The sequence below is a fragment of the Lissotriton vulgaris genome, chromosome 10 (assembly GCF_964263255.1).
Source record: "Lissotriton vulgaris chromosome 10, aLisVul1.2, whole genome shotgun sequence".
Taxonomy (NCBI): domain Eukaryota; kingdom Metazoa; phylum Chordata; class Amphibia; order Caudata; family Salamandridae; genus Lissotriton; species Lissotriton vulgaris.
The window spans coordinates 885,262,165-885,275,665 of NC_141698.1; the positions used below are offsets into that span (position 1 = coordinate 885,262,165).

The 13,501-nt window shown below is 40.4% G+C and overlaps 1 protein-coding gene across 1 annotated transcript in view; it reads right to left on the reverse strand.

Annotated features, from left to right (window-relative positions):
• LOC147688945 (ATP-dependent translocase ABCB1-like) overlaps positions 1-13,501 on the reverse strand; it is a 1,419,218-nt gene that overhangs the window by 936,545 nt on the left and 469,172 nt on the right. The window contains exon 10 of the mRNA XM_086941842.1: positions 1,960-2,073. Coding sequence (XP_086797968.1) covers positions 1,960-2,073 — 114 coding nt within the window. The remainder of the gene's footprint in view (positions 1-1,959; positions 2,074-13,501) is intronic.

Sequence of the window (13,501 nt, forward strand, 5' to 3'; positions counted from 1 at the left end):
CCTTGATGTTGTTCTTGTGATTGTTTGGGCATTTAGAATCTTTATGTAAATAATGTTTAAAGTTATTGTATAGGTTAATAAGGTACCCCACATGTCTTGCAGCTCGTCTCCTTGTTACTGATTCAGGGGCAGGGTGTGTGTGTGTGTGACTCACGGTGCTATGGGCCCCACCGATGAGTAAAATAAAGAGGTTGTTGCTGGCTTGGTGATATAGATAGAGAGTTTTGTGTTAGACCCGCTGCATCAGCGGTCGCATTGTGATTCTACGTACGGGACCGCCGCCATACATACGGGTGGTCCCAAGCACCACCACGATGGTAGGCAGACTCAAGTACGCCCATAATCGTAATGACCCCCTAAGGGAGGGAACAAAATTATATTTTGTAAACTAACCAACATTCTTGAAGACTTTCAAACAGAGATAGCGAGATAGTGTGTGCGTTTTTGTTACTTTGTATGTCTAAAGTGGTGGTGAAATCCGACAGGCACACCACCATACCAGACTCAAAGCACCCGTCCCCAAGTATTTACCAGAAAATATATTTATATGGTGGTGTAGCACTCCAAACACCCTTCTAAAGCTACGCCCCTGAGAGTGCCACAGTGAAGTACTGCTCCACTCCACTGGTGATGGATATCAATGCCTGGTGCAAGCACCCGGATTGCCTTACCTGTGAAATGTCACCAGGAACCCTGCAGGTCCTCTTCAATTATTCAGTAGTGACGAAGAGGAGTGTAGTGTGTAACTTGACTTGGACAGGCATGTCAAGAAAGTGTGTTGTTGAACTGAGTTCCTGCCTCTTTTCGACAACTGTGTCAACTATCTCCCCCTAAGAATTACCACACAGAGAATCTCTCAAATTGTATATGCTCTTGCTCCTCCTCAAAATGAGGTGGCCCAAACCAAATCCCACCTCTGACACTGTTGAAAACTTGCTATGCCTGTGCCTAGATTTCCTACGAAGTTGACTTGCATATAATTGGTTGGAAATTGGGTGAGTTTCATATCATTAGGGATGTGGATTTGTGTTTACTGTGTATACATTTGGCAGTGTTCTGATGCATGTTAGTGGGATTTTTCTTTTGGTGTGTACATGGGGCCAGCTACTTGAGGGTGATATGCCATTTTTCCAGCATTACCAAAGTCCTAGCGAGGAATTTTTAAAAGATTAATGAGTACCTCTTCTATATGCACATTTTGAGTGTAATGTCTTTGGTTATGTGAAACTGTATTCCTTTGATGTTTTTCTCTCTCCTAATAGTGTTATTCTGTGCCTCAATTGCTTAGTGTGCCATTATGCGGCAATTCTTTATTTGTAGGTTGTTCTCTGTGACTTACTTCAAGCCGAGTATGGAAGCGTGTCATCCTGGTAGGCCTGTAGTATTTATTGAGCTGTTTAATGAATTGAACTTGACCTAAAGGAGTATAGGGACGGAGGTTGACTTGGATGGTTCTCACATTTTGTAGTGTATAGTTCCTGCTTCCCCGTTCACTGGCAGATTTACATCTAAGTATTATTCTCGTGTATTGAGTTGTCCACGCTTCTGGCTGATTAATATACACTCAGGGTTAGGGTTCTATAGTACGTACATTTCCGAATTTGCATTTGTGAATTGCCTAAGTGAACATGGCCAATATTCTCTGGATGTGATGCCTGATTACCTAAGGGTTTGATATATTTGATGCTGCAATAAGCGCTGAAATGTTCTTCGTAGGTAAAGAAACTAAACTAGAGAACATAAATCATGTCAAGCTGCTGCTGGCTGGGAAGAAATTGATTGAGAGAATGCAGAAGAGGTCAAATCTGGGTATTGTTCTAATTTATTATTTTGTTTCTTCAGGTAGAAAAACATCTTTCTTAAGTATTTGCCTTTTCATATGTAGGCACTACTAAAATACAAAAAATATATGAATGCATTGAACTGCTATGGAATTTAGTGACTTCTTTGTGTTCTGACCTTTTTTATAATCTGATAAATTTCAAAGGCAGCCACACGAGAACTGACAAAGTTTTCCAAGTTTGGCACAGTTTGCCCAATAGAGAGCGAACCCAACAACAATGTCCAGAAAACCTGTAAGAGAAAATCAAAATTAATATTCAGAAAATATTCAATATTTTACATACTGAATTGTTTGATAAATACAGGAGTGGGGGTATCTAGCAAAGGTAGTGAAGGCACAGCCTCAGCACTAGTGAATTTGGACCACACAGAAATGTACATAACCGTTTTTGTGCTATGATGATATTACAAGACAATCACACTTATCAAGTAAGTGGCAGGTACGTGTGCCTAGATAAACATACCTCATCTCTGTGAACATGCTTAACCACCAAAAAAAGCAAATCAGTAGATAAACTAATGTAATATATTGGGCCACTGGTTGACTGGGGTGTGAGCCCTGGTCAAGGAGCAACCACAATCCTTGTTTTTAAATGTTTTTTTAATTGAGCAAAATTTCATTAAGAAAAAAACATCTAACTCATAAATCATGATTGCAAATAACCATATTGGGGCAACCACCAATGAAAATAACATTGAACCTATTGATAGGTAAATGTCGGATATCTAAAAATTCAATGTGTAGGGCTTCCGAAAATTGGAAAATAATACAACAAATTTAAAATGCTGTTCCTTTTAGATATATTAAAGTGCAAATGCATAGTTTATAAAGTGCATATAAAGTTAAATAATATTTATTATGACAACTCCTTACTGATATAATAAAGTGCTTGATGCAAAAAATAAAACAGAATCAAAAAGGACTCTATCACTCTATAAATGCAGAATGAAAAGATACTTCAACAATAAAGTGCAGCAGGCCAGCAGTGATGTTTTCAGTCAACCTGGATTAGATACGCTAAAACTGTCATAATAAAGAAGAACTGTGACCCTGACCTTGATGACATATAACATTATTATTAAAGAATACCTACAGCTCTTTATAAATAAAATAAATGATATATTCATGTGCAAAGTCAACCATTCGCTTCAACTTTAAAGTGCATAGACTAGTATTGATGTTTTAATCTCAATGAGCGATCATTCGGCCTATATCCCATTAAAAAACCATTACAGCCCTTGACTTAAAGGCATATTTCAACTTGAGGAGATTTCAAAGTATACTGGGCCCCCAGTCCCTAGTATTGAATCAAGTTGAAATACTGCCAGGAGGTATTAAAGCTCTTAAGCCCCGACCCTCTTTGCATAGGTTTCCTCAAATTGCTTTCTTCTGATCATTTTATTCAGCCATTCTTGATCGACAGAAACCTTACAGGTTCGGCATATTTGTAGAATCACAGAACGAGCTATAACAAAAACAATTGACAAGAACGTCTCTCCTGCTTTTACCAAATTCGAAGATTGACCATTTTTAAAAAAGCCAAAGAGTACCAAGACGGAATCTAAATCAATCATTACCCCCATGGCAGAGCTTACATCTGTAAACAACCGACTCCAAAAGCGGAACAACATAGGGCAAGAATAAAAATGTTACAACCAACCCCCTTTGCCCTGCTGCTTACAGCAAAAACAATGATTGTCCAGTGCCAAATACATTCTATTCAAGGCCGCAGGAGTATAATATGCCATCCAATGAGAGAGGAACGACATCCTCTTAAAGTTCGTCGCCATCAATGACTTGCGTCCTAAAAGTGATATGATCTGCCACACACCCTATGAAAAATGGCAGTCAGTTGCTAAACAGATTTTTCCTAAAATATTCTTGATAATATCAGATTGCCTATTTAATTTCAATATTAATTTATACCAAGTCCCTAAAAAAAAGCTTGAAATAGAGAGTGGGTATCCAGACTATTCAAGAAATAGCCCAGAAACAGTTGCCTAAACTCTTATGCCCCCTTTGCAGGTTTGAATGAGTTGGATTGAATTAAGGAGGTTGAGGAGACACACGCCTAACCTCTCCAACAAAATGACTCCCTGAGACAGAGTGTAGAGGAAATATGCCCTCTATTAATATCGAGCCTAAATGAGATTGTATCAGCCCCACCCCTCATGGGCTTACCGTGATTAATCACATGCACCACGAATGGCCTCATGTGCCTTTCTCTCCATCTCCCTCCCCTGGTTATATCAACCACATTCCTGGTAGGGAATTAAGTCTTATATCCTGGAATATGACAGGTCTGTCATCCAAGTTTACCAATGGCAGATGGCTATTGTATGTTAGGTCATATAAAATGATATGCTTATAGGAAACCTGGGAGACCAAGAATAATTTCTTTCTGGATGGGTAATAGACTATTTTTGATCCAACGTCAAACTCAATCATGAGAAGAGCTAGTGGAGGCCTTATCATATTTGTGGCCCTTGACCTATGCACAGACCTAAAGATTTTAAAGTGGGATTTTCAGGCATTTCAGGGAATAGAATTGCATAAGGGGAGAGCATTCACTCTTGTTATAATTAAATGTTACAATGCAAAGAGGGAAGAGGGTGGGTCGACTAATCTTAATGCCTTAAATTGTGCCCTAGACTCCATAAAGGAAGAGGGTTGTGGGCGATTTCAACTGTCATTTGTGTCCATCTTTTGTGAAGAACCAGTTGACTGCCCAGCTTTGCCCACTTTCAGCTGACCTCCACATGGAACACATAATGAAAGGGAAGGCGTTAAACAACTTGTTACTTACTCATAACCTAGCAAATACCCTGGATCTTTGGAACATCGGGCCTATTTTTCAATTGCCCCCAACATATAAAGGTAGGGGTTCAGCAACTATTATAGATTTTATATTTATGACAGGACTTTTGAGAGCGGTCCCTGGCTCATTTAATATAGAGTATAGTGGTTTTAGCGACCACAACCCACTGATACTGGTTCTGAGAGGGCTGGGCCACTCTACCATAGGTCCCCGTAAGCCCCAGGCATCCTTAACCCCCATTGATCAGGGTAGGCACCTCCGATGGGCGATCATAGACGCAAAAGGCCTTTAACCATAGCTTTTTCTCTTCATGTCAGAAAGAGATAGGCGCATGTCTGAGTCTTAACACAACGAGCGAGGAAATTTTAAGCCTGAAATAGAGAGTGGGTATCCAGACTGTCTCCTCCATCGCTCAGAGGGTTTCTAGTCTTTTCACCACACAGGCAGCAGGGCAGGTCCAGGCTTCTCCCTCATTGTTTGATCACAAATGTTTGCAGGCCTTAAGGAGGCTAAAAGCTGACTTGAAACAGGCGCCACGCGAGAAAGTTAGAGTGTCCTTGTGCCAACACCTTTATAAAGAGTCTCAGAGAGAGAGCAGGCTCCAACTCCAAAAGCAGGTTTGGGAGGACTTAACCAAAGCGAGCGAACTGAGGGATTCAACCTTATTTTGGAAAATCATCAATAGTCCTTGCTTCACAGAACCAGTCGATCCGACAGTATGCCACCACATCACGCAAGATCAGGGAGCGTGTCATTATGAAAAAGTTTATAATGTAGCATGCGACAATGAGTGCAGCGTAGACACACCTCCCTGTGTGGCGGTTTCCCCCATTAGTTTTTCTTTGGAGGAGGAGGAGGTAGCCTCAAGCATTGAGTTTTTGGCATACAATAAGGCCCTGACAGTATACCCCCTGACCTTTTCCGCGATAATACCGAGGTTTAGGCTCCTTTATTGACACAAGTCGTAAATGTGACACCCTCGAAGGGGACTTTGCCCTCCTGGTCCCCTGCTATCATAGTCCCAATTTTTAATAAAGGAAATAAGGATAATCTGCAATCTTACAATCCAACCTCCCTCACTGATAGCGTAGTCAAGGTCCTGGGTCGGGTACTTCTATCCAGATTGTCTTTGTGGGCCACAGATAACCACATTTTATCGGAAGTCCAATATGGCTTCCGGGAAGGCTTGTCAACCACGGACCAATGTCTCAATCTTTATCGCCTGAGATCTAAATACACAGTGGCCAAACTGAGTGCTATGTATTTAGCTTTCATGGACCTTACATCAGCTTTTGACTGGATAAACCAGTCTAAGTTGTGGGACATATTAACCTCTCTGGGCGTGGATCCTCATATTATCTATCTACTTATATCACTCCATGCCCTCACAATGATGGCAGTGAGATTTTCACATGAGGGAGATCTTTCCAATCATTTTAACTGTATACGGGTGGTGCCCAAGGCTGTATCCTAGCTCCTTTTTTATTCTCAATTTATATTAACCGCCTCAAGGCTCCCTTTTGGCCTTCCAGTCAGACACCCCTAGAGAAGGTAAGAGAGTGTTGCCAGACCTACTTTATGCCGATGACCAGTTCTCATGGCCCACACAGGCCGGGGCCTGCAGGTTTTAATAGATGGTTTTGTGGCATTTACGGACAGGCCGGACCTGTCTGTGAATTAAACCAAGTCCTATGTCTTAGGTGTGGGTCCCCGGATGCTTCGGACAAAAAGCTTTAAAGGTTGCAACTATACCCTTGGTAAGATCCTGGCCTTTCCCTTACTGGGAGTGTTATTTGATGAGAAACTACAGTGGGAAGCCCTCTTAGAAGGGAAGTTGAGCGAGCAGAATAAATCCTTGGGAGCCATCACTAGTTTTGCAAGTAGATTGGGTTCATGGGCCCAGGAGGTCATTCTAAAACTGTATAAGTCTAAAGGTATTTCTAGAGTTGTATATGGCAGTGAAATCTGGGGGTATATGCCCCCACATAGGTTACAAGTGGTGGAAAATAAATTCTTGTATCGGACCTTGCGAGTCCCCCAAGGAACGCCAGCCTTGCCTATGCAGGAAGAGTTAGTGGTTGGTTACCTGGCGGATCAAGTGGCAATCAAACATTTAGTGTGCTGGATAAAGACATGGACTTTTGAACATAAGAATTTAAACCGCATGATCGTATCGAATTGCCTGGCATTGGAACATGTCAATAAAATCCCTTGAAATCGATACATAAAGGAGTCCTTCCAGGCTATAAACAGGCCACATATTTTCTTTGCACATGACACTTTAAGTTTGGGGTACGATAAAATCATAAAAGACCTACACCACAAATTTTTAACTGTAAATCGTGAAAACACTGAGCTTAGTAAACCCTCAGTAAGAGCCTATGTAATGTTAAAATCAGTTCAAAGTATTGAACCATACCTTTTGGTCCTAACTAGCGCTCATGATAGATTCTTTATCACACATTTTAGATTTAATCAGCTTCATCTCTTTTTTAACATCCCCTGCGTTTTTATTCCCCCGGCCAGACCAACGAGGTCCCTATGGCTGTGATCTTCGTTCTCCTCAGGACACATTATATTTTATACTATTGTGCAAAAAAAAGCATTTTGCCTAGAAAACGCTTTCTCCGGCCCTTGTTAAAAAGTCTGAAGTTTAGGCAAGCTAAAGTGGCACTATTGCACTTACAGTTGTTACCTAACCCCTCCAGACTCTGTGCAGTGATACGTTTTTTGGGAGTCGATTACAGATCTAGGCTATCTAGAATTGTCTGAACCAGTGCGGCCTGCTCTGGTGAAGTCCTTCTAGCGCGTGGGTGTGTATAGCCTTGTCCAATAGAGTTTTACCAATTCGGATTGTTTTAAATCTTTAATGATGTTTTAGCTGCATGAATTGCCTTTTTACTTATAATGTGATATATTTTCTCTTCTGTATGAATGTTTGACTGTATCTTTTATGGATGTGTTGCACCGAAATAAAGACATATATTATTATTGTTATTATTATTATAACCCATTAAAAAACCCATTATAGCGCCTGACTTAAAGGCATATTTCAACTTGAGGAGATCTTAAAGTATACTGGGCCCCCAGTCCCTAGTATTCAATCAAGTTGCAATACTGCCAGCAGGCATTAAATTGCTTTAAGCCCCCGACCGTCTTTGCATAGGTTTCCTCAAATTGCTTTGTTCTGATCATTTTATTCAGCCATTCAAATTCAAATTTGCTTTATTAAATTTGTATTTACAATAAAAAAACATAAAAGCATAATACACAAATACAAAGTTATACATTCTGAACATTCTATTTAAGTTCATTATTAAGAAAGTACCAAAACCATATTATATTACCACTTCCTTGTTGAGATTTACCAGATAAAAAACATTTGTCAATTCATGACACAGCTCATTTAAAACCATGTATCCAAATAAAACCCGTACATTAAAATGTACAGTTATTTCCTAAACTTGATTACTGCTTTTTACCATAGTGCAATGTTTCTGGCATAACATTCATTCTCCAATAGTTGCAATGCAAGATAGGCAGGGAGGCATTGCCTTGAACCCCAAATGTTAAAAATTGGAAGTATCCAGCTTTTTCTATGTTCCTAATAATATTTACAAAATAAAACAGGTAAAATTGTCAATTGGGACACAACACCATCACAAGGGCAAGCGCCTAGGTCTTTTGACCAATCATCAGTTGTAGGGAATGATACTAGATGATACAAATAATCTAATCTAAAACCTATATGTACTAATCTGTCATACCCAGTACCATTATAGGTCAAATAGAATTGCATTTTAGTGGAAGAGAGGATCATCTGATGTAGCCGAACAGCTGGTTTATGGGCTGCACTACCATATCTGAGTTCTTCCATATGTGACATACATTGTTTCCTAAAATCTTTCCTAGAGCTATTAATCATCTTTACTGGATTGGGGACAAAATCTGGCTGTCCTAGGTCCCCCGTAAAATCTTTAATGTACTTCGGCCATCTAATAGCTAGGGCTTGGACTAGTTTAAGAGAGTCTTCTATGACCCTTTGATTGAAAGTTGTTTTTATCGAGGTCCGAATTCGATGCCATAATAGCACTGGCTGGACCCTTATTTTATCCGTGATATATTGCAGCCCCAGCTCTGTGTGACAGATGAAAGTCGAGGTTGAATGAGGGACAGGCAATATATAGCACATAAAAGCATTTTCCACTTTCTGTATGTCTGCTACGTTATAGGGTCCCCAAATCCCAGCACCATATAATACTGCACTGACGCATTTTGCTTGGTAGATTTTAATCACTTCCGATGGTGGCCTTTTACCTCATTTCTGAGCAAAATTTACGAGGGCTGCTGTTGTTTTCATAAATATCAGTTTTTTTGCCCTTATGGCCTGTTGCCAAGTGCCCTTTTTGTCCACAAGGATACCTAAATATGGATCTGTTTTTGTGTTTTCAAGTTTATTGTTTCCAATAAAGATAGATCTTTCTTTCCTACTTGCCTTCCAACAGCTCATTACATAGGTTTAACTAGCGGTAATCTTTAGGTCAAGACTTTCCATATGGTCATTAGATCTGGTCAGGGCCCGCTGTAACTCTAATGGTGTTTGGGTCATTATCACTGCGTCATCAGCGTAGAGTAGGGTGGGTATGGGTCGATTTTGTACTTGTGGTAGGTCCTGACACCCCTCGAGCATCACCTGTTCAAGGCCGTTGGTATACAGGGTGAACAAAAAGGGTGCCAGGACACAACCATGTCTAACCCCCCTCTCTACTGCAAATGGAGCTGTATATTCCCCACTTGGCCCATACCGTACTTTGGCTCTAGCATCAGAATATAATTATCTTACAAGTTGGATTGAGGTAGTTCGACTCCCATCGCTTCGAGGATTTTCCACAGTTTATTGTGCCATACAGAATCAAACGCAGTGGAAAGATCCACAAAAGCTAGGTAAAGTTTACCTTTTTTTGCATTAGTGTATTTTTCTATCAAAATCGTTAGGTTGGAGGCATGTTCCACTGTTCCTAAGTTTTCCCTAAATCCAAATTGTAGGTCAGTTAATACATTATTATCTTCAGGCCATTCATGGAGACAGTTTAAAATGATACAACCTAACACCTTTCCCTCCGAATCTAATGGGGAAATTGGCCAATAACATGTAGGGTTTTGTCTATCACCTTTCCTAAAAATTGGGACCATCAGTGACTCATACCAAATTCCTATGAGTCCTACCTTGCAAGCTTCTGCAAGGACTTGTTTTATTATGGGACCCCATAGCTCCATGTTTTGTTTGAATATGTCTACGGGTACCCCATCTGGTCCCGGTGCCTTTCCGCCCTTAAAAGCTTTCAGAGCGAGTTGAACTTCGTCTAAAGTAAAAAGTTTAGGAGTTGTCTCAGGTCTCAGAAAAGGAGAGTTGACCACTCGCCAAAATACAATACTGTCCCCCTCTATGCTTACCTTGTGTAAATCGGCCCACGCATTCATTTTTATTTCCCTCTTTCGGGTTTTTAAAGCTAAATTATATGCATGCCCTTATCGTCTTATTTCTGCTCTCTCCCGTTCCTTTTTATGTAGGGCGTGCTTTAAGATGTTATATGCTTTCATACAGTTGTTATCAAACCAACAGGCTTTCTTTCCCTTCCCATGTTTTACTTCCCTTTTCAGTGTGTTCCTTTTAACGTCTGTTATGAAAATATAGGACCCTAATATGGCTTCGTGTGGTGTGGTCTCATCAAGACATTTCAAGATATCTTCCATACTATTTTCCACCACTACGTTCGTGACTGCAGATGGTTCTACCTGGGCCCATTTTAATGAATACCCATTTAATTTATTTATTACTAAACCTTGTAATTGATGAATCCCTTCGGAATGTGCTGTCCGTATTTTCGACACAACTGATATCTCCAAAACATTTTTATGGGTTTTAAAGCTTTGAACCCTAGAGGCAGACCTATTTGGGGTTACTATGAAGTTTGTGTCACCCTGTAAGCTATGGGTAAAATGGGGGAGGTTACATTATCTTTCATCTACTAGGCCACATAATACATCGTCACTGTGTGCACACAGAGCAGTGTTAAGATCACCCCCAAACCAATAATACATTGTCCCTATTGTCATTCTCAGTATTCACTATTGCATTTCTGAGCTGTTTTAGTATATCAATAATGCATTCCCTTTGTACGTTATTATAAAAATTTACCAAGATGACTGTTTCTCGATTATCTATTTTCATAACCAATACTTGGTAATTGGGTTCTGAGAAGGTCAGCCATACTTTAGTTATCTTTAATAAATTTGACACATATATTCACAGGCCACCCTTTGTCCTCCCACTTGCCGATGGTAGAGCTGTTGTGTTAAAAGTCTCGTAGGCTTCAATATTATTTTCTTCCAAAGTTTTAGATGGAGCAGTATTAACCAACCGGGTGAACAAAAGGGTCCAACCGCTTGTCACCGCCCAATACAAGTATTCAAATAGTTATTACATCATTTCCTGTTTGGTGATACAAGCGCCCCTATTCATTAAGGAGGGTGTAGCTTTTATATGCGATTTTATCTGCAAAGGGATCATTATTGGAGCCAATTGCAAATTATATTGATTATTTTTTTATGTATTTTTGAAAACTTGTATTGGGCGGTGACAAGCGGTTGGTTGACCGTGCGCAAGGTATTTGGAGATTCCGAAACGCGTAGATCGTCTTGCCTATATCCCTGCAAATGAAGGAGTAAAGAAAATAAAAACAAAAATTGCAAAAAAACTACGGGAGTGCGACCCGTGTTTCCTTCTTTATAATTAGTGAGCACCACATATAAAAATGAACAAAACATATATTAAATCTAAGTACAGATACAATACAGTAAAGCAGATGACCAATTACAAAACAATCAAAACAAAAAATATCCATCATAAAATTACATAACGATATTCACATAACAAACATCAAAAACAGAACAAATCATACGTTTCTAAAAATTATTACTCATTGTAATAACAATTGTTGTGTACTAATGACACCAACCTTCATCAGGGCGCTGTCTGTGCTTTTACTCGGTGGCACCAAGCCATCCACTCAGAATATATTCAGTAGAACTATGCACCTGGCAGGGGGCTCACAAAAATCTTTAATACAACTGGTTATCAAGGAATGATTATTGCTCTAATATTAAAGGTATTGGTACTTGTGGCCAAGGACTGATGAAAAAAAGGTCTGGATATGAATGGTACCCACTGCAACTCTCCAGGAGTGCTCCATAGGAAAAAGGAGAGCAACAGGGCTCAGATAGCCATGGTCGAAAATAGAGATATGATAATCATTAGGCCTAGAGTAGGTCAATTTCGACCTAATCTAGGCCACTATGAGTCACTTTTGATCTCGCTAGCCTCTGCCAGACCCTTTCAGCTCTTTATCCCAAGATCATGTCCCTGGTTGACTATAACTGGGTAATGATTATCGTACCTCATCAACAATGAAAGTTACATTGTGGAAGAGCTGAAAGAGTTGAATCAAAGACTCCAAGAAAAAAGAGCTCCATATAGCCATCAGAGCCTCGAAAGAGGCCTGCCAGTAGCAGCTTATAGCATAGGAGCAGTTGTATGGTCAGGATGATATGGAAGAGGAGCAGGAGGTAAATGAGGAGGGATAAAACCGGCTGATAAGTCCCCCATGGGAGAGAGCAGGGCCCACAGTAGTGAGATACCCGGCTAGATGCAGAGCACAGAGCAGTGTGTCCTCCCACAACCTGTTATGTTCCATATTGGTACCCTAATAAAGGCTCAGGTAGTCACCTAACCTTTCACCTATATTCTCACTACCATTATACTACATAATGCTCATAGTACTGACCGTTTACCTAGTTACGGTAATGTCCAAAGATAACATGGGTGTTTTCTCCGAAAAGCTTAAGCCTCATTTATTATGCATGAGGATTCTTGGAATCACGACAGGATAACAGGCCTACCATCTCCTGTATAATAACTATGTATAAGGGTCATTCCTTCCATCATCTCAGTCCAACATGACACTGCAGGATATATTCCTAGGGGGTACCACTTTGGGTATATACATCATCTCTTTCTAAGATAGGCAGAGAAAAGGACTTCCATGCTGACACACTGACGTGAGACGCTGAGGCTCCTGCATGCAGAACACTCCAGCTCGCAGTGGTCTGACATCCCTTGCGGGGTGTCCATCTCAAGGCCAAGAAGGGGTCCCAAGTCTCTCACTTCAGGTAATGGGGTTGCCTTTATCCTAGAGGGATTCTTGGCTTTAGACACACATACATGCTAGGTACATTCAGGTACATCTAGATAGAGATGCATCGTACGCATTCTACTGTCATGTATTTTATATGCTTGCCTGTATTCATTGTTTTAGCACCATGGTATAAATCTACCATCCTTTTACTCTGTTAGTGCTTGTAATCATTTACATATGTTACTGTCTAATGGTTGTTTCAGCACACCTATTTTAACACTAGAACAGCGCTCTTCAAGAAATGCTTATTGAAAAATGTCCCCACCGTTTATTCTGTGTATGTCTCTGAGATGAAGTGAGCACAAGTGACTGAACAACCAGTAGCACTATTCTGAGAGATCAGGGTTGTCGTGTTTGATAGTTGCCAAGAACTAGTCTCTCCTTGGTAAGATGGGTTTCTAGTGGCACTATGAGCTAGCTGGTATACAGGCTAACTTATTTGGTAGGGGTGTTTGGGATCAGTCCCACTCCAACCTTACAGTATATGTTGTCTAAATGTGCAGATCCTATATAGGTTTCTAGGAACTACACGACAAACCAAACCTGTACCCCGAGGAGTTGGAGGACAGAAGATCTATACAGGAG